General features: G+C 53.2%; 1 protein-coding gene across 5 annotated transcripts in view; it reads left to right on the top strand.

Annotated features, from left to right (window-relative positions):
• The window catches only part of RALGAPA1 (Ral GTPase activating protein catalytic subunit alpha 1), a 371,616-nt gene that overhangs the window by 84,070 nt on the left and 274,483 nt on the right, over positions 1–13,063 (top strand). For all 5 annotated transcript variants that reach the window (XM_075330777.1, XM_075330774.1, XM_075330775.1 and 2 more), the window contains exon 9: positions 5,397–5,605. In XM_075330777.1, the coding sequence (XP_075186892.1) occupies positions 5,397–5,605 (209 nt within the window). The remainder of the gene's footprint in view (positions 1–5,396; positions 5,606–13,063) is intronic.

Raw genomic sequence — 13,063 nt, 5'->3', positions numbered from 1 at the left:
TGCTCCAAAGCCGCCGCCTTTTCTCAGGCCGTGGCATCCCTGCAGGCCAACGGTGTAATTGTTCCGGTTACCGCCCGGGAACGGTTCAGCGGTTTCTACTCAAACCTCTTTCTAGTCCCCAAAAAGGACGGTTCCTTCCGACCCATCCTGGATCTCAAGCTTCTCAACAAGCATGTTCAGGTGCGGCACTTTCGCATGGAATCTCTGAGATCGGTCATTGCCTCAATGACCCAAGGAGATTTTCTGGCATCCATCGACATCAGAGATGCCTATCTGCATGTGCCTATTGCGGTTTCACACCAGCGTTGGCTACGCTTTGCGATCGGAGAGGAACATTTCCAATTCGTGGCCCTCCCCTTCGGCTTAGCCACGGCTCCTCGAGTATTCACCAAGGTCATGGCAGCAGTGGTTGCGGTCCTGCACCTCCAGGGGTTGGCAGTGATTCCTTACCTGGACGACCTTCTAGTCAAGGTCTCATCCAGTGCAGACTGCCAGCGGAGTGTCTCTCTCACTCTCGCCACGCTAGTTCAGTTCGGGTGGCTTGTCAACCTGCCCAAGTCCACTCTGACCCCGACCCAGGTGCTTTTGTACCTAGGGATGCAATTCGAGACTCTGCCGGCACTTGTCAAGTTGCCCTTAGTCAAACAGCAGTCCCTTCGTCTGGCGGTGCGCTTACTGCTGAGGCACCGCCGTCATTCCATCAGACACCTCATGCAGGTGCTGGGTCAGATGGTGGCGTCCATGGAAGCGGTCCCCTTTGCTCAGTTCCATCTGCGTCCCCTGCAGCTGGACATTCTCCGCTGTTGGGACAAGCGGATCTCTTCCTTGCACAGGCAGGTGGCTCTGTCGTCATAGACCAGGAGCTCCCTTCAGTGGTGGCTTCGGCCCCTCTCTCTGTCTCAGGGACGCTCTTTCCTGACGCCGTCCTGGGTGATCCTCACCACGGATGCCAGCCTCTCCGATTGGGGAGCAGTATTTCTCCATCACCGAGCACAGGGCACTTGGACTCCGTCCGAATCAGCCCTCTCGATCAATGTGCTGGAGATCAGAGCTGTGTTTCTAGCTCTCCTAGCCTTTCACCACCTGTTGGCGGGCAAGCACGTTCGAGTTCAGTCGGACAACGCGACAGCGGTTGCCTACATCAATCACCAGGGCGGGACTCACAGCCGTCTGGCGATGTTGGAGGTCCAACGAATCCTCCAGTGGACGGAGGACTCCAAGTCCACCATGTCTGCAGTCCACATCCCAGGCGTGGAAAACTGGGAGGCCGACTACCTCAGCCGTCAAACCGTGGACAGCGGCGAGTGGGCCCTGCACCCGTCAGTGTTCAGATCAATCTGCCGCAAGTGGGACACTCCGGAAGTGGACCTAATGGCATCCCGGCACAACAACAAGGTTCCGGTTTACGTGGCTCGCTCCCACGATCCTCAAGCCTTCACAGCAGACGCACTGGTTCAAGATTGGTCTCAGTTCCGTCTGGCCTATGTGTTTCCCCCTCTAGTGCTCTTGCCCAGGGTTCTGCGCAAGATCAGAATGGAGGGCCGTCGAGTCATTCTCATTGCTCCGGACTGGCCCAGGCGAGCTTGGTACCCAGACCTGCTCCGTCTGTCCGTAGAGGTGCCGTGGCATCTCCCGGACCGCCCAGACCTTCTCTCTCAAGGTCCGTTCTTCCGCCAGAATTCTGCGGCTCTCAGATTGACGGCGTGGCTCTTGAGTCCTGGATCCTAACGGCTTCAGGCATTCCCTCTGAGGTCATCTCCACCATGACTCAGGCTCGGAAGTCTTCCTCGGCCAAGATTTACCACAGGACTTGGAGGATTTTCCTGTCCTGGTGTCGTTCTTCCGGCCATGCTCCTTGGCCGTTCTCCTTGCCGACCATCCTGTCTTTTCTACAGTCCGGTCTACAGCTAGGGCTGTCCCTCAATTCCCTCAAGAGACAGGTGTCGGCTCTGTCGGTATTGTTCCAGCGGCGTATCGCCCGACTGGCTCAGGTGCGCTCTTTCATGCAGGGCGCATCTCACATCATTCCTCCTTACCGGCGGCCCTTGGATCCCTGGGACCTTAATCTGGTCCTCACGGCCTTACAGAAACCCCCCTTTGAGCCTCTCAGGGAGGTTCCCTTGTTTCGACTTTCACAGAAAGTTGTTTTTCTAGTAGCCATAACGTCTCTCAGGAGAGTTTCTGATTTGGCTGCGCTCTCTTCGGAATCCCCCTTTTTGGTGTTTCACCAAGACAAGGTGGTTCTTCGTCCGTCTCCGGACTTTCTCCCTAAGGTGGTGTCTCCTTTCCACCTTAACCAGGACATTTCATTGCCTTCTCTTTGTCCGGCCCCTGTGCATCGCTTTGAAAAGGCGTTGCATACCTTGGATTTTGTGCGAGCGCTCCGAATCTATGTGTCACGCACCGCCGTTTTTAGGCGGTGCACCTCACTTTTTGTGCTAACCACTGGTCAGCGCAAGGGTCTCGCTGCTTCTAAACCGACCCTAGCTCATTGGATCAGGTCGGCTATCACCGATGCCTACCAGTGTTCTCAGGTGCCTCCCCCGCCAGGGATTAAGGCGCACTCGACCAGAGCTGTCGGTGCCTCCTGGGCTTTCAGGCACCAGGCTACGGCTCAGCAGGTTTGTCAGGCTGCCACGTGGTCCAGTCTGCACACTTTTTCGAAGCACTACCAAGTGCATGCTCATGCTTCGGCAGATGCGAGCTTGGGCAGACGCATTCTTCAGGCGGCTGTCGCCCATTTGTGAAGTTAGGTTTTGCCTACTTCTCAGTTGGTTTATTCCCACCCATGGACTGCTTTGGAACGTCCCATGGTTTGGGTCTCCCATAAGGAACGATAAAGAAAAAGAGAATTTTGTTTACTTACCGTAAATTCTTTTTCTTATAGTTCCGACATGGGAGACCCAGCACCCTCCCTGTTGCCTGTTGGCAGTTTTTTTGTTCCGTGTGTTTCACCGACTGTTGTTAGTAGTCAGAGTTACGGTTATTCCGAGTTTCACTCTATCTCTACTTATGGGTGGATGTCCTCCTTCAGCTTTTGCACTGAACTGGGTAGATTGTCATCCAGGGGGTGTATATAGCCCGGAGGGAGGAGCTACACGTTTGAGTGTAGTACTTTGTGTGTCCTCCGGAGGCAGAAGCTATACACCCATGGTTTGGGTCTCCCATGTCGGAACTATTAGAAAAAGAATTTACGGTAAGTAAACAAAATTCTCTTTTTTCCATACCTAATCTGTATTATGTCTGTTGCTTCTCCTATTGTTGCTCACTGACTGACTAGCTTTGTGCCATATGGTGGGTGTACCCTGCTGAGGAGGCGCCAACTTTTTTGCCTAGTGGCAGCAGCATACACCATTCGTATTCCATGGTCTTTTACAGTGAGTGCCCCACCATCTCTTATTCAGGGGAGCAGTGAGAATGTGATCGTTGACACGTCGCTTCTAATCATAATGTCGTTGGTGTTTTATTCCGCAGGTTGTTCGTCGTTCCTGCGACATCACACATCACTGTGTGTGACACCACAGGAACGATGATCATCTCCTTACCTGCCTCCACCGAAAAGGAGGAAGGAAGTAGGTGGGCGGCATGTTCCGCCCGCTCATCTCCTCCCCTCCTCTGCTATTGGACGGCCGTTTTGTGACGTCGCTGTGATGCCGCATGAACCACCCCCTTGAAGGAGGGATTGTTCGGCGGACACAGCGACGTCTCTGAACAGGTATGTGCGTATGACGCTGTCGTAGCGATATTGTTCGCTACGGCTGCGATCACCACATGTCGCACCAAGGACGGGGGCGGGTGCTATCGCTCGCGACATCGCTAGCAATCGCTAGCGATGTCGCTGCGGCACGGTGGCTCAGTGGTTAGCATTGCAGTCTTGCAGCGCTGGGGTCCTGGGTTTGAATCCCACCAAGGACACTATCTGCAAGGATAGGTATAGGTAGGAGGTATGTTCTCCCCGTGTTTCCGTGGGTTTCCTCCGGGTTCTCCGGTTTCCTCCCACACTCCAAAAAACATACTGATAGGGACTCTAGATTGTGAGCCCCAATGGGGACAGTGTTGCCAATGTATGTAAAGCGCTGCGGAATATGTTAGCGCTATATAAAAATAAAGATTTATTTATTTAAAGCACGCTTTAGTGCCTATGTACTCTCTACTCACAAACAGGTAGTTGGAGGTGACTGACAGTGGCTTTGCCCATCTTTGGGGTTTTATTATTCAGTTTTTACAAATTATTTTTGCTGTTGGGTTTTATAAAAAATTGTTGCACCCTTTTGCCTTCTACAATCTCCGTGTTGCACTGTCTGCGAGTTACGAGCTGCAGAACGGCGATTCTATTAGTCAGACCACTGTGAAAGTCTAATAAAGAGTTTGTATGGAGCCCTAAGAGTTCAGGCATTCGATTTCATGGTTAGTGACAAGTCCTATGTACATGTATAGAGTGCTAAAGTGGAGTCCGATCTATTCTACAAGATGTAATGGAACATGGAGTTTTATGTTATTACTTATATTAAAGGGAACCTGTCAGCAGAAATTTTGCTTTAAACCTAAACGTTTCCCCTTCTGCAGCTCCTGGGCTGCATTCTAGCAAGGTTCCTATAGTTTTTGTGCCCCCTTTTAGACCAAATTAAATACTTTATAAAGTTGTACCTTTTGGTATGCAAATCTTCTAAATTATCCATGGGGGCGGGCTGTCTGGTGTCTGTTACTGTCCCTCCTGCCGATTTACGCCGCCCCCCCAACGCTCCATTTCATACCTCAGGACGCCGCCCAGTGCGCCCGTGGTCCCGCGCATGCGTCGTGCGACTGTACCATGACTGTGCACTGTGTGCACAGTGTGACCGCCGGTGACGTGTTGCGCAGGCACGAGATTATGGGCGGTGCCCGCCCCATAATCTCATGCCCGCGCTTTCCCCTCTGCCTCCAGCGTTCTGCGCAAGCGTTGGCCAGATGACCCGACGTCACCTCTTTCCCATCTTGCCCTGGAGCAGGAAATAGATGGGAGGAGCGGAGCAGGACACCACCGGTTACGAGAGGTGACGTCGGGTCATCTGGCCAGCTCTTGAGCAGAATGCTTGAGGCAGAGGGGAAAGGGCAGGCACGAGATTATGGGCGGGTACTTGCTGATGACAATCACAGCGCCGCCCATAATCTCGTGCCTGCGCAACACGTTACCAGCGGTCACACAGTGCATAGTCCCGGTACAGTCGGACGGCGCATGCGCGGGACCACGGGCGCACTGGGCGGCGTCCTGAAGTATGAAATGGAGCTGCAGAAGGGGAAACTTTTAGGTTTAAAGCAACATTTCTGCTGACAGGTTCCCTTTAATAAAAAAAAACATATTTCCTCTAGCTATTATGTGCTACAGCTGAATGATATAACTACATAACTGTTTGCAGATATACCACAGATACGACCAAAACCTCACTACATGCTGGTTCGGAGGGACGCAGATAGCAACGAGGCGCAATATTGCACCAAAGAGCCCTTTCTTAACACCCGGGTGATTGTGATTAGATGGCTGGTGTCCTTCTGGCTGGAACCCAAGCCACACACGGGGACTCATATTCCTGGGACTGAAGGGGAGAATGTGCCAAAGAATATCCAGGTAATAAAACACAAGATATTCCGCTGTTACCTGTACATTTTAAAAAAAAAAAATCTGTGAATAGCTGAGCTGAATACCTTGTAAAACCTCTAAGCTCTTGTTTCTTCTTTTTCTTCATCGTTCCTTATGGGAGACCCAGACCATGGGTGTATAGCTTCTGCCTCCAGAGGACACACAAAGTACTACACTAAAAAGTGTAGCTCCTCCCTCTGAGCATATACACCCCCTGGATGACCAAATCTAGCCAGTTCAATGCTTTGTGTTCAGGAGGTCACACACACATGCATTCTCTTTTGATTTTTGATTTTAAAGAGTTGGAAGAAAAGCGGGTCCAAGCTGAACCCCCGGCATGTCCCTTCTCACCCCACTGTGTCGGCGGTGCTGTTAAGGTTGATTTTACAAGGCTGGAGCCTTACATGCCGCGCTCCTTCACCGTCCCTCGGGCTCTGGCTTGAAGTGGGGAGCCATCACAGTTCTCACTGCTTTGCAGGAGACCGGTCTCCATCCGCAGCCCTTTCAGGACCCTGCCGGACGGAGCGCTCATCCCTCAGGGACCTGGCCCTGCGTCTCATAAGCTAAGTATTGAGACGTTATTGAGGGGTCCCTTGTACATTTATTGTGGGGAGAGTGTGTTATTTAACTTTGCTGTAATTTCCGGCCGGTTCTCTGGTTTTTTCCTGAGAACCGCGCCGAGGGTGCCTGCTCGTCGGCCGCATGGAAAAATTTAGGCCCCGGCTGCGGCCTACTTTCGTTTTCACTGCCCCTGCATGTCAGTCATGCAGGGGGACAGTGCGGCGCCGCCCACCGGCCGTTCAGCACAGGGGAGGACACTCCTCTCTGAGGAGATGTTTCCATCCCCTGTATTTCTCCTTCGCCCTCCGGTTCCCGCTCTTGGACTAAACCCCGCCCCCCTCCTCACTCCGGCGCCATTTTATCAGCGTTCACACACTGATCGGCGCTGGCTGCTGCAGCTCTGCAATCTGTCTGGGGGTCCAAGCTGGGAATCCGGAGGGCACACAAAACGGTCTGGTAAGCCACAACCTCTGGTTGTGGACCTTCTTATACACTCTCTGGGGGTCATTCTGAAGGAGTGTGTTCTTTACTGCAGAGCCTCCACCTCAGCAGCATGTCTCTCACTAGGAGCAAGGCTGCAAGGCTGTACGCAATATGCACTGCATGTAAGCTCATACTGCCTGAACCGAGCACATATCCACATTGTGATGCCTGCTCTAACATGGTGGTGCCTCAGCCTGGAGTCTCCCCAGTGGTCCCTCCGGCTGCTCCGGCCCCGGTGGCTGAACCCCCGGCTTGGGTAGCATCGTTTTCTAATGCTATCTCCCAGTCCTTTGCCGACTCCATGGGACAGCTGTCCCGGACTCTGCTGACCATGCATCAGCCCCCTTCTCAGGGTGCCTCTGCTGCTCCTACTCGCTCTGCAGAGCTCACAGAGGATTTTTCATCTGTTCCCAGACCCCGTCCTCCTAAACGGAGACGCAGGGACTCTTCTCCTTCCTCGTCCCACGGCTCTGATTCACGAGCTGAATCGCAGGGCGAGGAGGATGCCTTTACTGTGGGCTCGGACGCTACCTCTATGTACCCCATTGATCTAACCGAAGGTGATGCAGATGTTAGTGATTTGATTGCGTCCATTAATTCCGTACTGGACCTCAATCCACCAGTGTCAGAGGAACAAGCTTCTCTGGTAGAAAAACACCAGTTTACCTCACCTAAGAGAGCAAGGAGTATGTTTTTTAACCACTCCAGTTTTCAGGCCACTGTGACCAAACCCAGGGCCTGTCCTGACAAACGCTTTCCAAAGCGTAGTTCTGATGACCGTTTTCCTTTTCCACCAGAGGTGGTCAAGGAGTGGGCTCATTCACCAAAGGTAGATCCTCCGGTGTCTAGAATCTCAGCCCGGACAGTTGTGTCTGTGGCGGTTGGCACCTCACTTAAGGATTCCACTGACCGCCAGGTTGACCTTCTGGCCAAATCTGTATATGAAGCTGCGGGGGCCTCGTTCTCCCCGTCTTTTGCAGCAGTGTGGGCTCTTAAGGCCGTCTCTGCTTCTCTGGCGGAGATGCATTCCCTCACCAGGGACTCTATGCCCGAAACGGTTGCCTTAACTTCCCAGGCTTCGGCTTTTTCATCCTATGCTATGTCTGCCATTCTGGAGGCTTCTCACCGCACGGCGGTGGCTTCCGCTAATTCCCTCGCGATCCGCAGGATCTTGTGGCTTCGAGAGTGGAAAGCAGACGCTTCTTCCAAGAAGTACCTTGCTGGGCTCCCTTTTGCTGGGTCCCGGCTGTTCGGTGAACAACTGGATGAAATTATTAAGGAAGCTACTGGCGGGAAGAGTACTTCCTTGCCACAAACTAAAACCAGGAAACCTGTCCAGGGCAGGAACCAGTCGAGGTTTCGTTCCTTTCGTTCCTCTAACTGGTCATCCTCTAAGCCCTCAGCCTCGTCCACTAACTCAGCCAAGGATCGAAAACCCAGCTGGCGCACGAAACCGCGTCCTCAAAGCCGCCGCCTTCTCTCAGGCCGTGGCATCCTTGCAGGCCAACGGAGTAATTGTACCGGTTCCCGCCCGGGAACAGTTCAGAGGTTTCTACTCAAACCTCTTCCTAGTCCCCAAGAAGGACGGTTCCTTCCGGCCCATCCTGGATCTCAAGCTTCTCAACAAGCATGTTCAGGTGCGGCACTTTCGCATGGAGTCTCTGCGATCAGTCATTGCCTCAATGACCCAAGGAGATTTTCTAGCATCCATCGACATCAGAGATGCCTATTTGCATGTACCAATTGCAGTTTCACACCAGCGTTGGCTACGTTTTGCAATCGGAGAGGAACATTTCCAATTCGTGGCTCTCCCCTTCGGGTTAGCCACGGCCCCTCGAGTATTCACCAAGGTCATGGCAGCAGTGGTTGCGGTTCTGCACCTCCAGGGGTTGGCAGTGATTCCTTACCTGGACGACCTTCTAGTCAAGGCTTCATCCAGTGCAGACTGTCAGCGGAGTGTCTCGCTCACTCTCGCCACGCTTGTTCAATTCGGGTGGCTTGTCAATCTGCCCAAGTCCACTCTGACCCCGACCCAGAAACTTACGTTTCTAGGGATGCAATTCTAGACTCTGCCGGCACTTGTGAAGCTGCCCTTAGTCAAACAGCAGTCCCTTCATCTGGCGGTGCGCTCTCTGTTGAGGCCCCGCCGTCATTCCATCAGGCACCTCATGCAGGTGCTGGGTCAGATGGTGGCGTCAATGGAAGCGGTTCCCTTTGCCCAGTTCCATCTGCGTCCCCTGCAGCTGGACATTCTCCGCTGTTGGGACAAGCGGACCTCTTCCTTGCACAGGCTAGTGGCTCTGTCGCCACAGACCAGGAGCTCTCTTCAGTGGTGGCTTCGGCCCCTCTCTCTATCCCAGGGACGCTCCTTCCTGATCCCGTCCTGGGTGATTCTCACCACGGATGCCAGTCTATCCGGCTGGGGAGCAGTGTTTCTCCACCACCGAGCACAGGGCACTTGGACTCCGTCCGAATCAGCCCTCTCGATCAATGTGCTGGAAATCAGAGCTGTGCTCCTAGCTCTCGTAGCCTTTCACCACCTGTTGGCGGGCAAGCACATTCGAGTCCAGTCAGACAACGCGACAGCAGTTGCCTACATCAATCACCAGGGCAGGACTCACAGCCGCCTAGCAATGTTGGAGGTTCAACGTATCCTTCAGTGGACGGAGGACTCCAAGTCCACCATATCCGCAGTCCACATCCCAGGCGTAGAAAACTGGGAGGCAGATTATCTCAGCCGTCAAACCGTGGACAGCGGCGAGTGGGCCCTGCATCCGGCAGTGTTCCGGTCAATCTGCCGCAAGTGGGGCACTCCGGAAGTGGATCTCATGGCATCCCGGCACAACAACAAGGTCCCGGTTTACGTGGCTCGCTCCCACGATCCTCAGGCCTTGGCAGCGGACGCGCTGGTTCAGGATTGGTCCCAGTTCCGTCTGGCCTACGTTTTTCCCCCTCTAGCTCTCTTGCCCAGAGTCCTGCGCAAGATCAGAATGGAGGGCCGTCGGGTCATAATCATTGCTCCAGACTGACCCAGGCGAGCTTGGTACCCAGACCTGCTCCGTCTGTCCGTAGAGGTGCCGTGGCATCTCCCGGACCGCCCAGACCTTCTCTCACAAGGTCCGTTTTTCCGCCAGAATTCTGCGGCTCTCAGATTGACGGCGTGGCTCTTGAGTCCTGGATCCTGACGGCTTCAGGCATTCCTTCGGAGGTCATCTCCACTATGACTCAGGCTCGGAAGTCTTCCTCGGCCAGGATTTACCACAGGACTTGGAGAATTTTCCTGTCCTGGTGTCGCTCTTCCGGCCATGCTCCTTGGCCTTTTTCCTTGCCGACAATCCTGTCCTTTCTACAGTCCGGTCTGCAGCTAGGACTATCCCTCAATTCCCTCAAGGGACAGGTCTCGGCTCTGTCAGTGTTGTTCCAGCGGCGTATCGCCCGACTGGCCCAGGTGCGCACCTTCATGCAGGGCGCATCTCACATCATTCCTCCTTATCGGCGGCCCTTGGATCCCTGGGACCTTAATCTGGTCCTCACGGCCTTACAGAAACCCCCCTTTGAGCCTCTTAGGGAGGTTTCTTTGTTTCGACTTTCACAGGAAGTGGTTTTTCTGGTGGCCATAACTTCTCTCAGGAGAGTCTCTGATTTGGCTGCGCTCTCTTCGGAGTCACCCTTTTTGGTTTTTCACCAAGACAAGGTGGTTCTCCGTCCGACTCCGGACTTTCTCCCTAAGGTGGTGTCTCCTTTCCATTTTAACCAGGACATTTCCCTGCCTTCCCTTTGTCCGGCCCCTGTGCATCGCTTTGAGAAAGCGTTGCATACTTTAGATTTGGTGCGGGCGCTCCGGATCTATGTGTCACGCACCGCTGCTCTTAGGCGGTGCACCTCTCTTTTTGTGCTGACCACAGGTCAGCGCAAGGGTCTCTCGGCTTCTAAACCGACCCTAGCTCGTTGGATTAGGTCGGCCATATCCGATGCCTACCAATGTACTCAGGTGCCTCCCCCGCCGGGGATTAGGGCGCACTCGACCAGAGCTGTCGGTGCCTCTTGGGCTTTCAGGCACCAGGCTACGGCTCAGCAGGTCTGTCAGGCTGCCAATTGGTCTAGTCTGCACACCTTTTCGAAGCACTACCAAGTGCATGCTCATGCTTCGGCAGATGCGAGCTTGGGCAGACGCATCCTTCAGGCGGCTGTCGCCCATTTGTGAAGTTAGGTTTCGCCTACTTCTCAGTTTTCTGTTTATTCCCACCCATGGACTGCTTTGAGACGTCCCATGGTCTGGGTTTCCCATAAGGAACGATGAAGAAAAAGAGAATTTTGTTTACTTACCGTAAATTCTTTTTCTTATAGTTCCGACATGGGAGACCCAGCACCCTCCCTGTTGCCTGTTGGCAGTTCTTGTTCCGTGTGTTTTTCACCGGCTGTTGTTGTAGACAGAGGTTCCGGTTATTCCGGGTTTTACTCTAACTCTACTTGTGGGTGGATGTCCTCCTTCAGCTTTTGCACTAAACTGGCTAGATTTGGTCATCCAGGGGGTGTATATGCTCAGAGGGAGGAGCTACACTTTTAGTGTAGTACTTTGTGTGTCCTCCGGAGGCAGAAGCTATACACCCATGGTCTGGGTCTCCCATGTCGGAACTATAAGAAAAAGAATTTACGGTAAGTAAACAAAATTCTCTTTTTTTTTCTGTTTTGCGCTGTGTCGCTCCATTGCAGAGATATTCATGTGTATTGATATTTGCAGCGCAGTATGTGAAATCTCCAGTTATAGTTCACCTGTATCTTTTCTCCAGAGTCTTCTCTGGGGGCGTGAGCTTTCACACCTTCTTCCCAGATGCTGCCAATCACGGCTCGGCAGCTGATGTAGCGGTATGTCAGCATCAGACATTGCTGAGCTGTGATTGGCAATGTCTGGGAAAGAGGGGTGAAAGCTCACGCCCCCCAGAGAAGACTCTGAAGAAATGCCCAATTGCCATACAAGCAGAGATTGTCATGCTAGTTATGGTGAAGTCCCAGGCTCATGGCAAAAGGGAAGGGAAACCCTGTGACTAGGGAAAGATAAGATGGTGACCCCCTGATCAAACCTACTGCTGGTCCCTGGGGTCCCGCGCCACCCTGGATAGGCTCTGAGCTGGATACCTGACCCTGGGTATCCCTAGTGCTGGGCCCTAAATAGGGAACGGATGGAATGAGCTCTTCATCAACCCCACTAGACAACTATAGAAGACACAAGGAGAACACACGGGTAAAGCATGAACTAATTACATGTCTCAGGTAGGAGTTCAGCAAAGTTTTCAGCAACGACACCACAGAGGAGTACAAGCCACCTGCTTGCAACCAAGGCTTGACGGAACTGAAAAATGTCACCACCACCAGTCCTAAGGAAGGAATGGGTATTTAAGCACCAAAAGAATACTGATGATCAGCAGCTGGGTGGAAGGCGAGCTCCTGCCGAGCCCAAAAGGGAGAGCGATTAATCCAGCAGGAAAGCTACCTATACCAATGAATAGTGACAGTAGGAGCAATGGAAAGTCAGGGAGCATTTTGTGCATCCAAATGCTGTGACCTTCTATGGCCAGAAACCACAGGACTGTCACCTGCGACAGAGATTTCACATACTGTACTCCAGAAGAAACAAATGAGAAAATTTCTTCAATGGAGCAAAATGGAAAAAAAACAGCAGAATCATGGATTTTTATCAGATTTTCTTCATCGTTCCTATGGGAGACCCAGACCATGGGTGTATAGCTTCTGCCTCCGGAGGACACACAAAGTACTACACTAAAAGTGTAGCTCCTCCCTCCGAGCATATACACCCCCCCGGATGACAAATCCAACCAGTTCAATGCTTTGTGTTCAGGAGGTCACACACACACATGCATTCTCTGAATTTTGATTTTTGATTTCAAAGATTTGGAAGAAAAGCGGGTCCAATCTGGACTCCCGGCGTGTCCCTTCTCACCCCACTGTGTCGGCGGTGCTGTTAAGGTTGATTTCAGGGCTGGAGCCCTTTCATGCCGCGCTCCTTGACCATCCCCTGAGGCTCTGGCTTGAAGTGGGAGCCATCACGGTTCTCACTGCTTTGCAGGAGACCGGTCTCCATCCGCAGCCCTTTCAGGATCCTGCCGGACGGAGCGATCACCCCCCAGGGACCTGGCACCTGCGTCTCACAAGCTAAGTACTGAGACGTTATTACCACAGAAAGTGGTCTTTCCAGGGGTCCCTTGTTGGTCCCTCCGGCTGCTCCGGCTCCGGTGGCTGAACCCCCGGCTTGGGTAGAATCCCTCTCTCCAGGGGACAGCTGTCCCGGACACTGCTGAGCATGCATCAGCCCCCTTCCCAGGGCGCTTCTGCTGCTACGGCTCACTCAGCAAAGCTCACAGAGGATTCCTCATCTGGTCTCAG

This window comes from Anomaloglossus baeobatrachus, chromosome 12, assembly GCF_048569485.1.
Source record: "Anomaloglossus baeobatrachus isolate aAnoBae1 chromosome 12, aAnoBae1.hap1, whole genome shotgun sequence".
NCBI lineage: Eukaryota > Metazoa > Chordata > Amphibia > Anura > Aromobatidae > Anomaloglossus > Anomaloglossus baeobatrachus.
The sequence above is the reverse complement of the archived record's forward strand: the minus strand, read 5'-3'. Positions and strand labels throughout refer to the sequence as shown.